At 40.6% G+C, this 12,417-nt stretch overlaps 1 protein-coding gene across 7 annotated transcripts in view; it reads left to right on the top strand.

Annotated features, from left to right (window-relative positions):
• numbl (NUMB like endocytic adaptor protein) overlaps positions 1–11,809 on the top strand; it is a 66,329-nt gene extending 54,520 nt beyond the window's left edge. For 6 of the 7 annotated variants that reach the window (XM_088300273.1, XM_088300269.1, XM_088300272.1 and 3 more), the window contains exons 3-9: positions 1,032–1,106; positions 1,951–2,025; positions 4,734–4,874; positions 6,248–6,455; positions 7,549–7,800; positions 8,213–8,392; positions 8,479–11,809. In XM_088300273.1, coding sequence (XP_088156399.1) covers positions 1,032–1,106; positions 1,951–2,025; positions 4,734–4,874; positions 6,248–6,455; positions 7,549–7,800; positions 8,213–8,392; positions 8,479–9,611 — 2,064 coding nt within the window. In that variant the 3' untranslated portion in view covers positions 9,612–11,809. The remainder of the gene's footprint in view (positions 1–1,031; positions 1,107–1,950; positions 2,026–4,733; positions 4,875–6,247; positions 6,456–7,548; positions 7,801–8,212; positions 8,393–8,478) is intronic. The other variant, XM_088300270.1, reaches the window with a different exon arrangement.
• Positions 11,810–12,417: the final 608 nt, after the last annotated feature.

Genomic DNA, 12,417 nt, shown 5'->3' with positions numbered 1-12,417 from the left:
GTTTAAAACACTCCCACGAAAACAACTGCTGCATTTTCACATCCAATTTGATGATCCATAATGGCAGTATATCGTTTTGACTGCACACTCCCGCACTGCATGGAAACTACATAAGTGGAAGTGACAACATCAGGCAGTGACCTTGAAGTGACAAATATTATTGATAAACATTGTGCATAGTTTAGTTTGTCCTGAACTGACCTAAATAGAAGACGACCTCTTGGGTGTGTTGTTTGGGTAGATGTGTCTGTGTTATATGCTTTCAATTGCTGAATAAAATGACATCATGCTTGCAATAATAGACCTCATACATCTGCTCTGCTTGTTTAATGAATTTCATTTTGTCAAGTGGTTGCACCAAATAAAATCATCTGGATTCCAATTTTTTGTATTAAGTAGGCTATACATATGCTTAAAAATATTATCTGGATCCAGATAGTTCATTTTTTTTGTGCATCCTTTTGACAAAATAATATTGATTAAATTCAACTGCCCAAAAGTTCAGTGTATATTGGAAATGAAATTAAATATTTCCGAAGGACAACAAACAAAATCATCAGTCTTTTTTTGTTGCTGCTTTTTGGCCTCTGGGTGGAACGGTCCTGTCACTATTAGAATCTTGTGCACACTGAAAAAATATGCTTTTTTTTTTAAACATATGGTTTCTCACAATCAGATGATCTGGATCCATGTACATTTTTAAGAGTAGTTGAATTGACTACTGAAAAAAATCTGGATGTCCTTATTTTGTGCAACCATTTGATGAGATAAAATTGAGTAAATTCAACAAAACCTCTTTTCAGTGTACCTTGAAAGCTTCGCATAAAGTCGCAATGATACAATAATTCTTTTCTACCCTGTCATCATGACTTGCTCCGACACAATATACTTTACTTGAATGGGCCGGCCTGTTGCTTTTCTCATTTCTGTTTCATCTTTGTCTTCGCCCTCAATGAACCAAGCGATTATTCCAACAGGCATTGACGTCAATGAAACGGATTTAAAAATAACATGCATACTTTGATGTGCAGTACCTGGGCTTGGTGGAGGTGGAGGAGTCTCGAGGGATGCATGTTTGCGAGGAGGCAGTGAAAAAGCTTAAAATTGTGAGTATTTCACATACACACACACACGGGTGCACAAACTGGGTGGCACACACACCGACACACAAATACAGACTCTTAGTCGAGTGTCGTGTTGAAAACCTTTGTCATGATGACGCGCGCCTATCGTGACTCACTTGATAGAGGCAGATGTCAGACACAATTGCTGTGCCTTATTTGGATCTGGATTTGGGTTGTTTTCTTGTCATGTTGTGTCTTCTAGTTTAGTTTTGCTCACACACAACCAAGTTGTGTGTTTGAAATGTTCATTACTATGTACTATGTGCTTTCTATTTCTTTTCCAGCACTCCCGCTTTTCGTGAAAACTCTCGAGGGTCTCTTGTTATTAATAAATCCTTCGCCCACCTCCTCATTTAGGTTCCACTTTAACTCCTGTTTCCATAAATTGCTTCCTGTCTATCCTGCTCTCTTTCTCTCTGTGGGATTATGCAATAACTTGGACTCTCGAAGACAATTATTTAATGCTTTCTTTCTGTTTCTGTGACTCTCACATTCAGAATTACACTTTTTTTCTCTTTAAATTTAATTTTGCATTTTAAAGTCCAACATTGAATAAGTTGGCATGTGTGTCGTAAGATGTGGAAAAGAAGCATTTTTTTTCTTCCTGCAGTTTTACATGGCCCACCTCTCTCGACTCTTCCACCCACACCGTGTGATGTAACTTTACATCATTAGTATGGCAAGAACCTTGATATGCTAACAATAGCATGTGATTACATCACTGCTACAATGAGTTCATTAATCAGGTGACGTGAGACATGTAAATGAATAGCCTTCCTGTGCAGCATTCATTCTCTTCCATGTTCTTTTTTTGTGTTCCTTGCAGAGTGGGAAAAAGACAGTGAAGGCTGTATTGTGGGTTTCAGCTGACGGACTCAGGGTGGTTGATGATAAAACAAAGGTAAGCCTGTTTTTCACTTAAATGTTTTAGCTTTTTGTACTTTTTTATTGTAAAGAAAACCAACATGACCTTAGTGACATGCTTGGCAGGAAAACCTGCATCACATAAAATCACCTTTAATTTCAACTGAATTGAGAATTTTAACTTTACAAAGATACGAATGCTCACTTTGAATAAACTCTTGTCAGCGAGTTATCTTTTAATGTCATTGTTTGTATATTTTGACGTTATGTGTGACAGTATTGAAGTAGCACATCATCCCGAAAGCTGTTGATAGTTTTAATTACTTCACGACATGACTCTGACATGACATATTGAAATCTACAGAAAACGTATTATTCACCTCTCTGACTGTCATTAAAACTAAACATTTATAGCTTCGCAAAGGCAAAATTATTGATCTCGTATTTGCAATCCACTAGATTGTGCGGATGTACCAAATGAAGTGAAAATCTCAGCGTTAAAAAGAAACCTTTTCTCGCATTCTGTGCTCGTCGTGGTGCTATGGGCTAGCCAAAGGTGGATAACGGGAAGAGAAGCTCAGACGTAAAATTGCACTCGGGGAATGTCTGGTGACTGAGAGGCCTCCCTCTGTGTGTGCAATTCACCGGGGACTCTTTTGAAAGTAGATCACATGAAAGAGCTGCAGAGGATAAAGGAGGGAGTGAGTTCAATAGAGAAACCTCGTAGGCTCCTTCTTTTCACATTGTAGGAAGACCACACACGCACACAACGTCACATCTCCGACAACCGGCATGGCTTCAAAATACCACTTTTGTTTATGCTCCTTAGCCTCTAATCCAAATATTTCTTGATGTCCCCCTCCCCAAAGATGCTTTGTCCTTACTCTGGTCTCATGCGTTCAGCCATACTGCTTGATTATGAGAAAAATATTCATCATAATTATTTGGGTAATAATTGAAATCGCGATTTTTCAAAAGACCATTCATTTTTTGGTACAAAACAAGAAAATGTTTAAAAATGATTACGGCAAATAAAATTTGGTTGCAGCATACAGCATTTCAAGGATTGCGGACGACGCCGTAATCTGATTTGGCGTCCTCTTGGTTTGGTTTATCATAAAATCATCGTAAACCACATGATGATTGAACTTAACCTAGTTAAAAAGATTGGTCGTGTTGCCAGTGGGTGCAGAAACAACTATGAAACACTTTTCTGTCTGCTAATCGTCTTCCACGGTAAAATCCAAAGTGTTCTCAAAGAAGTGATTTCGCGTAGTCTTGTGTGACGGGTCTTCTTCCATTTTCAGGTCTGTTTTGTAAAAACTTGAATTAGGAAGGCTTCCGAGGTGCAGGCTAGCGAGCTTTCAAAACACCAATATTAACAAAACTGTGTTGTCCGCTTGAATTTATTTTAAGATTCATTTAATTGTAAAGTACTTTGTGTTGCACGTTGCATGATTGCTTCTATACAAATAACGTTGAATTGATTTCATTTCATTTCATTTATCTTTGTGTTTTGTGACGGTGTAAAGTGTAAAATACTATGATATTCCACTTCTTTGTCTTCCTGTGGCTCTCCATGACCTTTACGCTCTGTATCGTTCTCAATCAATGAAATGACAAAGTGGTGAGATACAGACTCTGAATGCACTTCGCGACAGTGATTGTGTGTGTGAGACACATGACCTTCATGATGCACCAGCAGAAAGCAACGTTCAAATTCTTTCCTGTAGATAGATGAGACATGGTCACGTGTCACCATGATGTATCTTTCCTTGCTGTTCGGAGTCACATGTTCACACAAACACTCACACGCACGCACGCACACACCCCACCTTGTCTACATCAGCCACCGGCTTTAATGTGTATTTTCTGCACTTGACTGAGGTGTGTCCTATCAATAGAGGATGACGCTATCCAGTATTTATTGCACATTGAATCCAAAGCAGACGTCACATGACCACAGTCAGTTGCCTGAAAAGAAGACACTCTGCTCTGCACTGCCTTTCACCTTGGTACCAGCAGCCCCCATGCATTCACTCAATGGCCCGTTATTCTTTCTTCTCTTCATCCACTTTGTCTTCTCTCATCCTCATTCACCCTCTCTCTCTCGTTCTCCTCTTGCACCCTTTTCTTTGTTTTCTGAGGCCAAAAAAGGATGCGAGTGGATGCATGTGTGAGCCTCTCATTCTTCCTTTGTCCCTTTCATCTGCCTCTTGGCTCTTGTGTTGTGCTTCCCTTTTTGTTTTTTGGAGTGTCAAAGAGGTGAGCTCGGGGGCCCTAAATATACACGAAGAAAGCGATACCCCCCTCCAAGTCTCCTCTTTGGACATTGAGGCAGGCTGAATAAACCTTTCATAAAAGGAAAGGCGAGTGAAGCAAACATCCCAGAGATTTAAAGAGGGCCCAGTGTCAACAGTCTGTTGTTACCGACTTTAATAGGTAGGACTGAAAAGGCCTTCATGGCTCGGAAATAGCAGGTTAGTTATTGAAATCCATTTAGTCTACACTTCATTGGCCTTGACTCTCAACCCATCTTGGCCAAACTGAAGACCATGGAAGGAAATTTGTTGGTCGTGCTGCTGTATATGCTGCCAACTCAATCTTGAGCCCCAGTTGCATTACCGTCAGCTTTAAATTAAAATTCTGCTCAAAAGATACCAACTGCAAAGTTTGTTGTCTGCACCCACTATTGGAAGCAACTGATCTGTGTGTGGTGTCAAAATGTTCTTATCATTTTTCCAGGACCTGATTGTGGACCAGACCATAGAGAAAGTATCATTCTGTGCTCCAGATCGGAATTATGACAAGGCATTCTCCTACATCTGTAGAGACGGCACCACCAGACGTTGGATGTGCCACTGCTTCATGGCTCTCAAAGACTCGGTGAGGAGCTGCAAGCTTATTTGAGTCCCTCTGTCCCTGTTTTTTTTTTTTTTTAGTCTATTACTTTTTACAAATCTCCCTTGACAAAAGAAAAAAAATCAATCAAGGTTTTGAATTACATTTGTAGTTTTCAAATACTCTAAAAAAACATTTTTCAAGTTGTCCACAATTGAAATTGACACCCACATTTTTAATATGGGGGAAAAAAATAACAGATGCTTCCTGCGAGTAGCTGTATTTCCTTTACTATAGCTATAGGTTGGTCCACGACATCCTAATTTGGTTGATGTGGCTGTCAGCAGGACGCTCTTAGCTGCACGAGAGCTGTAAATACTGTGAAATAATAGCAGCGGGGAAGCATGTTAATCACCAGTGATCTGAAAAAAGATTAAAAAAAAGCAGTTCATACAGTTGTGTGTCTCGAAATGATAAGTAAACATGAAACAGCCAAAAATAATTCCCATCTCGCCCCGCCCCCTCCAATTGTGTAGCATCCCGAAGGAGCATACAAAGATGAAGGATTGGCTTTATTTTTTTAAACAACCCAACCAGAAGATGTGTGGTGCAAAGACATCATTAAGAGAACTTTTATGTCCACACTTGCCGTGCTATTCACTGGCAACAAATTTAGGGTCCATCATGCCAGCTAGAATAGGCTCCAACACAGCTCTGACTCGAATGAGGACAAGCAGCAGAGCTAACGGATGGATGGAGTCACAAAATGCCCATCAATCCGATTTGATTGCCTTTGAGCAAGTGCAAACTTTGCCAGAGTTCTCACACTGTTCTGGAATGTTTGTGAACTGACGTTCGAAAACAGGGGCTGGTAACAATTTGTGTAATTGATATTGATAGGCACCAAGAAAGAAGAGGACACTGTTTTGGTCACTGGTTGAACCCGAAATCAGTAATGTATTCTTAGCGATAATTTAACAGACTTTATTTAAAAATAAATAACGGAATAGAACAATAGAAATGTTTAACACAAAAACTGGGGAAAAAGCGCTCCCAAACGGATAGGAAAAAAAGCTAAACTGAAAACTACGGTATAAGGCTTTCCACCGCACACTCTCCATGTGTGCGTATTCTTAACTGAATGGCCTTGTGTTGTTTGTTTGAATGCCACAGTGGGACAATTTGTTTGGAAAAAAAAAGATGTAATCTGATTGGATGTTTTCCACTGGGCCTCTTAAAGTTAAACAACATGAGATCTAAGTGGGGTAATTATAAACCAATCTGATCCTCATTGTGTCAATTTTATTGCATGTGGAAGTACAACTCAGTTGAATTGCACTGGATGAAATCGAACGATCAGTCAACACATTTGGGAGCGTCATTGACTTTTCAAGATGTTGTGATTTCTGCTGCGTCAGGGGGAGAGACTGAGCCATGCAGTCGGCTGTGCCTTTGCTGCCTGTTTGGAGAGGAAACAGCGGCGAGAGAAGGAGTGCGGTGTGACGGCATCTTTTGATGCCAGCCGCACGTCATTTGTACGTGAGGGTTCCTTCCGCGCCAACTCTGCTTGCAGTCAGCACGGCAGCGGGAGTGAACGGGATGACAAACTGCAGGAAAAGAACAAAGGTGACGTCTATGCACGTACAATGTGGTGACAAATCCATGCGGTATTTAAGAAGAATTTTGATCTCTCTTTTTTAGTTTTAATGTAAAATTCCAATTTCTTAAAATGATGAATTTTGGGTTGCTTTAAAAAATAAACAAATAAAACTACAGTAACTGAAACTACATCCTACATTTATAAAACTAACTGATTATGGGGAAAATGTCTTTTGTTTTCATCTTTGTCTAGTAACATCGCTTATGAATTTTCGGGGATTATTTTAAATGTATTTATTTTTATAGTGCTGTGCATCCATACCAACTGAAGAATTGTAGTTTATTTTATTACACAATACCTAGTGAACTTTTTTATATCTTGCATTTGACAAATTCTATTTTAAAAAAAAACATTCAAACTCATAATAAAACTAATGAAACCTAAACTAAAACAAAGCATTAAGAAAAAACAAAAACTAATATATTTTTTTAATTTTATTTAAAACTAACCGTATTTAAAAATCAAAATTCAGCGCTTATGAAAAATCCAACATTATTATAACCCTGTTAATAAATTGTATTTCTATAAAATTCTGATTTATTGAGGTGCACCTTCAACACGAAACCAGGGTCAGAATATTTTTGGATAGGTTTCTGTTTTTCATTTTGACCTTCAGTTTTTAAATTAGACTGTTTTAATGAGGCTTTACAGTGGCACTACTGTTTTCTTCTCCAAAATGCTTTGTTTTAGTGCCATTTTTATTACTTTTACTATTACTTTGTTTTTTTTTAATAAAGAGTATTTGTTGATTGCAAGATAATAAAAAGAAGGCACGAAAGATTGTGCAGTGAACTACAATTCTCAAACGACTTTTATTTTGTTAACAGAAATGTCTTTTCAATTTTAGTTCTTATTTAGTGTTTTTTTTAATTTAATAGCCTTTCATGAAGCAAAAATTCTGCATTTGCAAATTCCAATGTTATGTGAGGGAAGTGGTACAAGCTGCTGCCTATCATGTTTTCTTGTGGTGATCAAAGTTAGACCTTCTAAGGTGCGTCTATTGGTGTGGTAACAGGATGTACCTGTGTATTGACTCTGACTCCACTCTGGTTCCTCCAGACCAGCCCTCCGTTCATGCTGCCCTGCCCCCCGGTACTGCCTCCCCACCCGAGGGCGCAGCAGAACCTGGTGGGCCTCATGCCATCCCCCGCCGCCACGCACCCATCGAGCAACTGGTGCGTCAAGGCTCATTTCGGGGATTTCCAGCTCTGAGTCAGAAGAACTCTCCCTTCAAGAGACAGCTGTCACTTCGCCTCAATGACTTGCCATCTACATTGCAACGCAAGACCGACTTTGAGACCAAGAACCCTGGTGTGTTGAAAGGTTCTTGCAGTCAAAAAAATGTAGCTGGCGGTCAGAAATGCCTTTGTTTCTCGCTTCTCCTTTGCCAATGCTTATTGACAAGCCTACTGGAATGTCAGCTATAAAGTATGTGCTGTATGAACAAAACTAAAGGGGGAAAATTAAACTATTCATTATGATTTCACATTACATCCTGTTACTGTGACTCAATGCAAAATGAATATTTTTGTTAAAGGATATGAACAATCGTGAATCAGAATACTATTCCACACAAGTTTTCAAATGGCGCAATGTTTTTGTGAAAAAATATTGTTACTGTTTTATTTAGCTGGCAATTCTCCTCATCTCCTGGTTTATCTCTCCCACACTCTTCCTTATTTTCATCCTCCCACTTCCCTTTTGTGTGGTCATTTCTTGCTAGTACTAGAGGTGGACATGAGTTTGTCTGGTGAGGGAGACATTAATGACCTGTGTAGCCAGATCAACACTTCCTTCACTAAGCCATCAGAGGACCCTTTCTCCAACCCTTGCCCGTCTGCGAGTGGTCAGCCAAACTGCATCGTGCCTCCAGCATTGCCTCCTCCCCCAGCGCCAATGCAGGGTAAGGAGCAATCACACGTACCGGTATTAGATTTTTGGCTCATTCACTTTCACAAGTGCCATAACTCCCTCCTTTAATCCCTTTAGCTACGTCTTCTTGGGTTCAGCCAGATCCTCCTCTCCAGTCTCCTCCCCCAGTGTCCGTGGTGATGCAGAGTGGACATAAACGTACACCCTCAGAGGCCGAACGATGGCTTGAAGAGGTCTCCAAGGCAGTCAGATCCCAGCAGACACCCCCGCCGGGTCCCACCATCCCCACCATTCCGGGGCCACCATCTGCATCGAGTCAGCAGATAACGAGTCTGGCCCCGGTGTCCACTCTCTCCATGCCGCTTGGTACCATGTCGAAACCCCTCATTGCAGGCCCCTCTGCTATCTCAGCACAGGCACCGATGCCCCTTCCACCTATGTCCATATCATCAGTCCCTCTCATACCTGGCCCTCCAATTTCAAGCCCCCCGATGTCTTTGCCTTCAATGTCCATTCCCACCATGTCTGGTCCAAGTATGTCAGGAGCCCCTATGATGCAGCCCTCACTGGCAGGGCCTCGAGGCTCCCTCCCAAGCATCTTGCAACCATTTCCTTTGGCCTTTGACGCTACTTCGGCTCCTGTGGGCATGTTCGCCAGCCAGCCTGTCCAGCCGCCTTTTGTTCCCATGCAAACCTACATGCCGGGCTTAGCCAGCAGTATGACCTATCCAAATGTCAGCGTACCCGTCGTCGGAATCACGCCATCGCAAATGGTGGCCAATGTCTTCTGCACGGCCACTGGCTCATCTGGCACCGCAGGGGCCAGTGGCTCCGGAGTCGGAGGGCCTAAAGTGAGCTCCCTTGGAACAGGCAGTACCCACCACCCTTACTCAGGAGTGCCCACCGGAGGGTTTTCAACACCATTCCCCTCCACCCCTCCACTTTCAACGGCCATTAATGGTCTCCCCACAGTGTCGACACACATCAACGCCGCAGCAGCCCTCCAGAATGGCAACTCTAACAGCGGCAGCAATGGTGGCAGCAATAGTAGCTGGCCACCAGAAGGGAGCCAGCTGACCGCTCCTGTGACCAATCATTCCCAAGATGATGAGCGTTTTGAGGCCAAATGGGCAGCACTTGGGAGCACTAACACCAAACCAGCAGCTCAGGCACCTGCAAGCAAAAGTCCAGCAGCAGCAGCCAACCCATTTTCAAATAACTTGCAGAAAACTTTTGAGATAGAGCTCTAAGTTGAGGAGCAAAGTGGTAGTGCAAGCCCCGCAGTCACAAAGGAGAAAGCTTGGTGCCAATTCAAGCATCGCTGCTTTGAATCGTATGCAGGTTCAGAGACATCGTGGCAGTCTAGCATCCTACGAAAAGCTCTCTAATGGAGTATCTCCACCATAATAATGTTGCTTTCTTGAGGCTCCAAGGAGAACTTCACAGAATGCTGGGCTGCCACTGGGAGCTTTTCACATCTCGAACGGGTCATGTGATGATCTAAATCCCGCCACATCACCTCAGCGTCATTTCCCGCTTTCATGTCTGCACTCCGGCGTTACTTTCTTTACCGGTTGTAAGTCCCTTGACACACTGACCGTGTCGCTCAGCGACAAGCTCAGCGGTTGCTTTCTTTCAAAGGTGACTCAGATGCATTCCAATCCCATTGACTGATTTTGGCAGTATTTGTTGTGCTGAAGAATTCCTTGTGAAGAATCAAAATCATTCTTGGTTTGACTGATGACCAGAATGATGCTCTTGTTAACCGATTGTATGTACAGTGGATATAAAATGTCTACATAGCCCTGCAAAACCTTTTCAACCTTTAATGTAACCCATGACCTGGACAACCCAATTTAAAAAAAAGAATCTTTTCGAGAGTGGAAGTAAAACTAAACAACTGCGATAATGTGGTTGGACACCTGTAGTATTAATCAATCCTGAAGTCAGACACGTCCCAAGTTCTAGGAGAGTGTGCATGCTTTTTCTTTATATCACAAAACCCTTAAACAAGGGTGTGTAGACTTTTTAGAACCACTGTACCTAGGAGGACCCACTGTCCAGTAGGTGTGATTTATTGCCAAAATGATTTTATTTATTGTACTTTTTTACGTTGACAAGTTATATTTACTTAAATTCAAAATGTTGAAGTGTTTCCTTAAGATATTTTTATCCCATATATTTATTTTTGTTGAACTCTTAAGAAAGACAAGGGGAAAAAAAAAACAGGACCACACAGGTCATCTATTTGGTTGGGCAGCAATAGAGAGTCCGGGCATGTTCCAGGAAGCAAATACCCATATAGGAAATGTATCATGTTGCCTGGCAAGTGTATATAGTGGCATGATGCTCCCACCCATACAGTGGGCACTTCTGCTTTTTCCAGACAAATCAATAGGATTTCACTTTATCTCTGTTGGACATTTTTGTTGCAAAAATGTTCCAATGCATTGCAGAATATCCTACACAGTAGCCAATGATAATGATAACAGATATGTGTCAACACAGATACCGGTAAAAGGAAGAGGAGGAGACTGGAGGAAGGGTTAACTGTATGTGAACAACAATCGGAGAGAACGGGGCAACGCCGTTGAATAAAAGCATGAGATGGAGAACGATAAAGGAACAAACATGACATAATGTGATGAAGAAATAGAAATAGAAATATAAATCCCTTTATTGTCATTGTACTTAAGACAAGATGAGGTAAAGAGAGTGTGTGAAAAACAAAAGACAGAGAGATTTTTGTCACCTTGGCCACAAAACAGACTGTCTGCCGCCTCCATCTCCAAATCATGTTACTCGACTCTTAAAACCTGTGTTGCAAAGAATCTTTTTCAGTATTTATTTTTACAACTTAAGCATGTTCCATATTCACAGTCTGATAAGCAAGCTTTAGCAAACAAGTGAGACTCATTTTATGTAGAAACCGAAACGACATAATGAAGATCTATTTTTAATGGAGGACTTTTTCAGGTGCTCCCAATCAGTGGGAGTAGTAAGAGTCATTGAAAATGTTCCTTGTTTGTTTTAAAATGATTAATTTATCAAATATTTTTCAATGAGGCAGTGATGCAATTTGATAGGCTGCCTTAAAAAAACATTGACGAGAAGTTCACAATTATCAGGTGCTTTGTTTTCTGTCAAATCTCATTTTTTCTCTACCCAACAAATCCAAATATACGAAACAAGATCCTATTTTATTGTTCGCTGAAAATATATTCTTTCACTGTACTTGTTTACACGCCCTCTAAATTATACGTAGGTTATTGCAACAAAGCAAACTAAATGACCTCATGAACTTGATTGTAAAACTAGTTTAGAGATGGTAACAGAAAACAGTGGAGTTTATTTTTAATCTTTATTTACAGATTTTTTGTATTTAAACCTACATATTTGTATTGTAATTACATTGTACAAAAGATGAATAAAGTAATATAATACAATACCTGTGCATTTTTGTTGCTTGCTCATTTTTAACGCACCTCAACTCTAACTCTTTCTTGCATAGAAGCATGGTTTTACTTATTCCATCCAAGGAAAAGTTCATGACGATTAACTGAAATAAAGATGTAATGTCGCGTACGTAAATATTGCAGTAATAAGTAATTGTTTTATTTAGATTAAGTTTGTCAAACACTGAATAAATTGTTCATATTGTAGTCAGCTAGGCTGTGTAGTTTTCATATTTATCCCACGATTAATATATCACTTATACCTCTCTGGCATCACTGATACCCTCACCGAAGCAAACGTACAGACGCACTGAACTCGAGCTGTGGCAGCAGTCAGACTCATCCAGCTAATGTATATGTCTGCATATACACATATATGTGTAGAGTATGTTTGTAAATTACAACCAAACATATTTCTGTTAAATTTCTGCCCTGATACTGATTCACAGGGAATACAGTAAAATGTGGTTTGAAGATGGATATTCTGCAGCCTACATCGGAGGCAGGAGATCCCAGTTGCCATGGCTACACAGCAAAATAACTAACTCATAACATTTGAAAAGTGCTGTTGTCTGCAAAATGTCCATCCATACATATTAAT

Source organism: Idiotropiscis lumnitzeri, chromosome 7 (genome assembly GCF_059441095.1).
Source record: "Idiotropiscis lumnitzeri isolate Australia: NSW breed Sydney's pygmy pipehorse chromosome 7, RoL_Ilum_1.0, whole genome shotgun sequence".
In the NCBI taxonomy this organism is placed as follows: domain Eukaryota; kingdom Metazoa; phylum Chordata; class Actinopteri; order Syngnathiformes; family Syngnathidae; genus Idiotropiscis; species Idiotropiscis lumnitzeri.
This window is presented reverse-complemented; position numbering and strand designations above follow the sequence as displayed.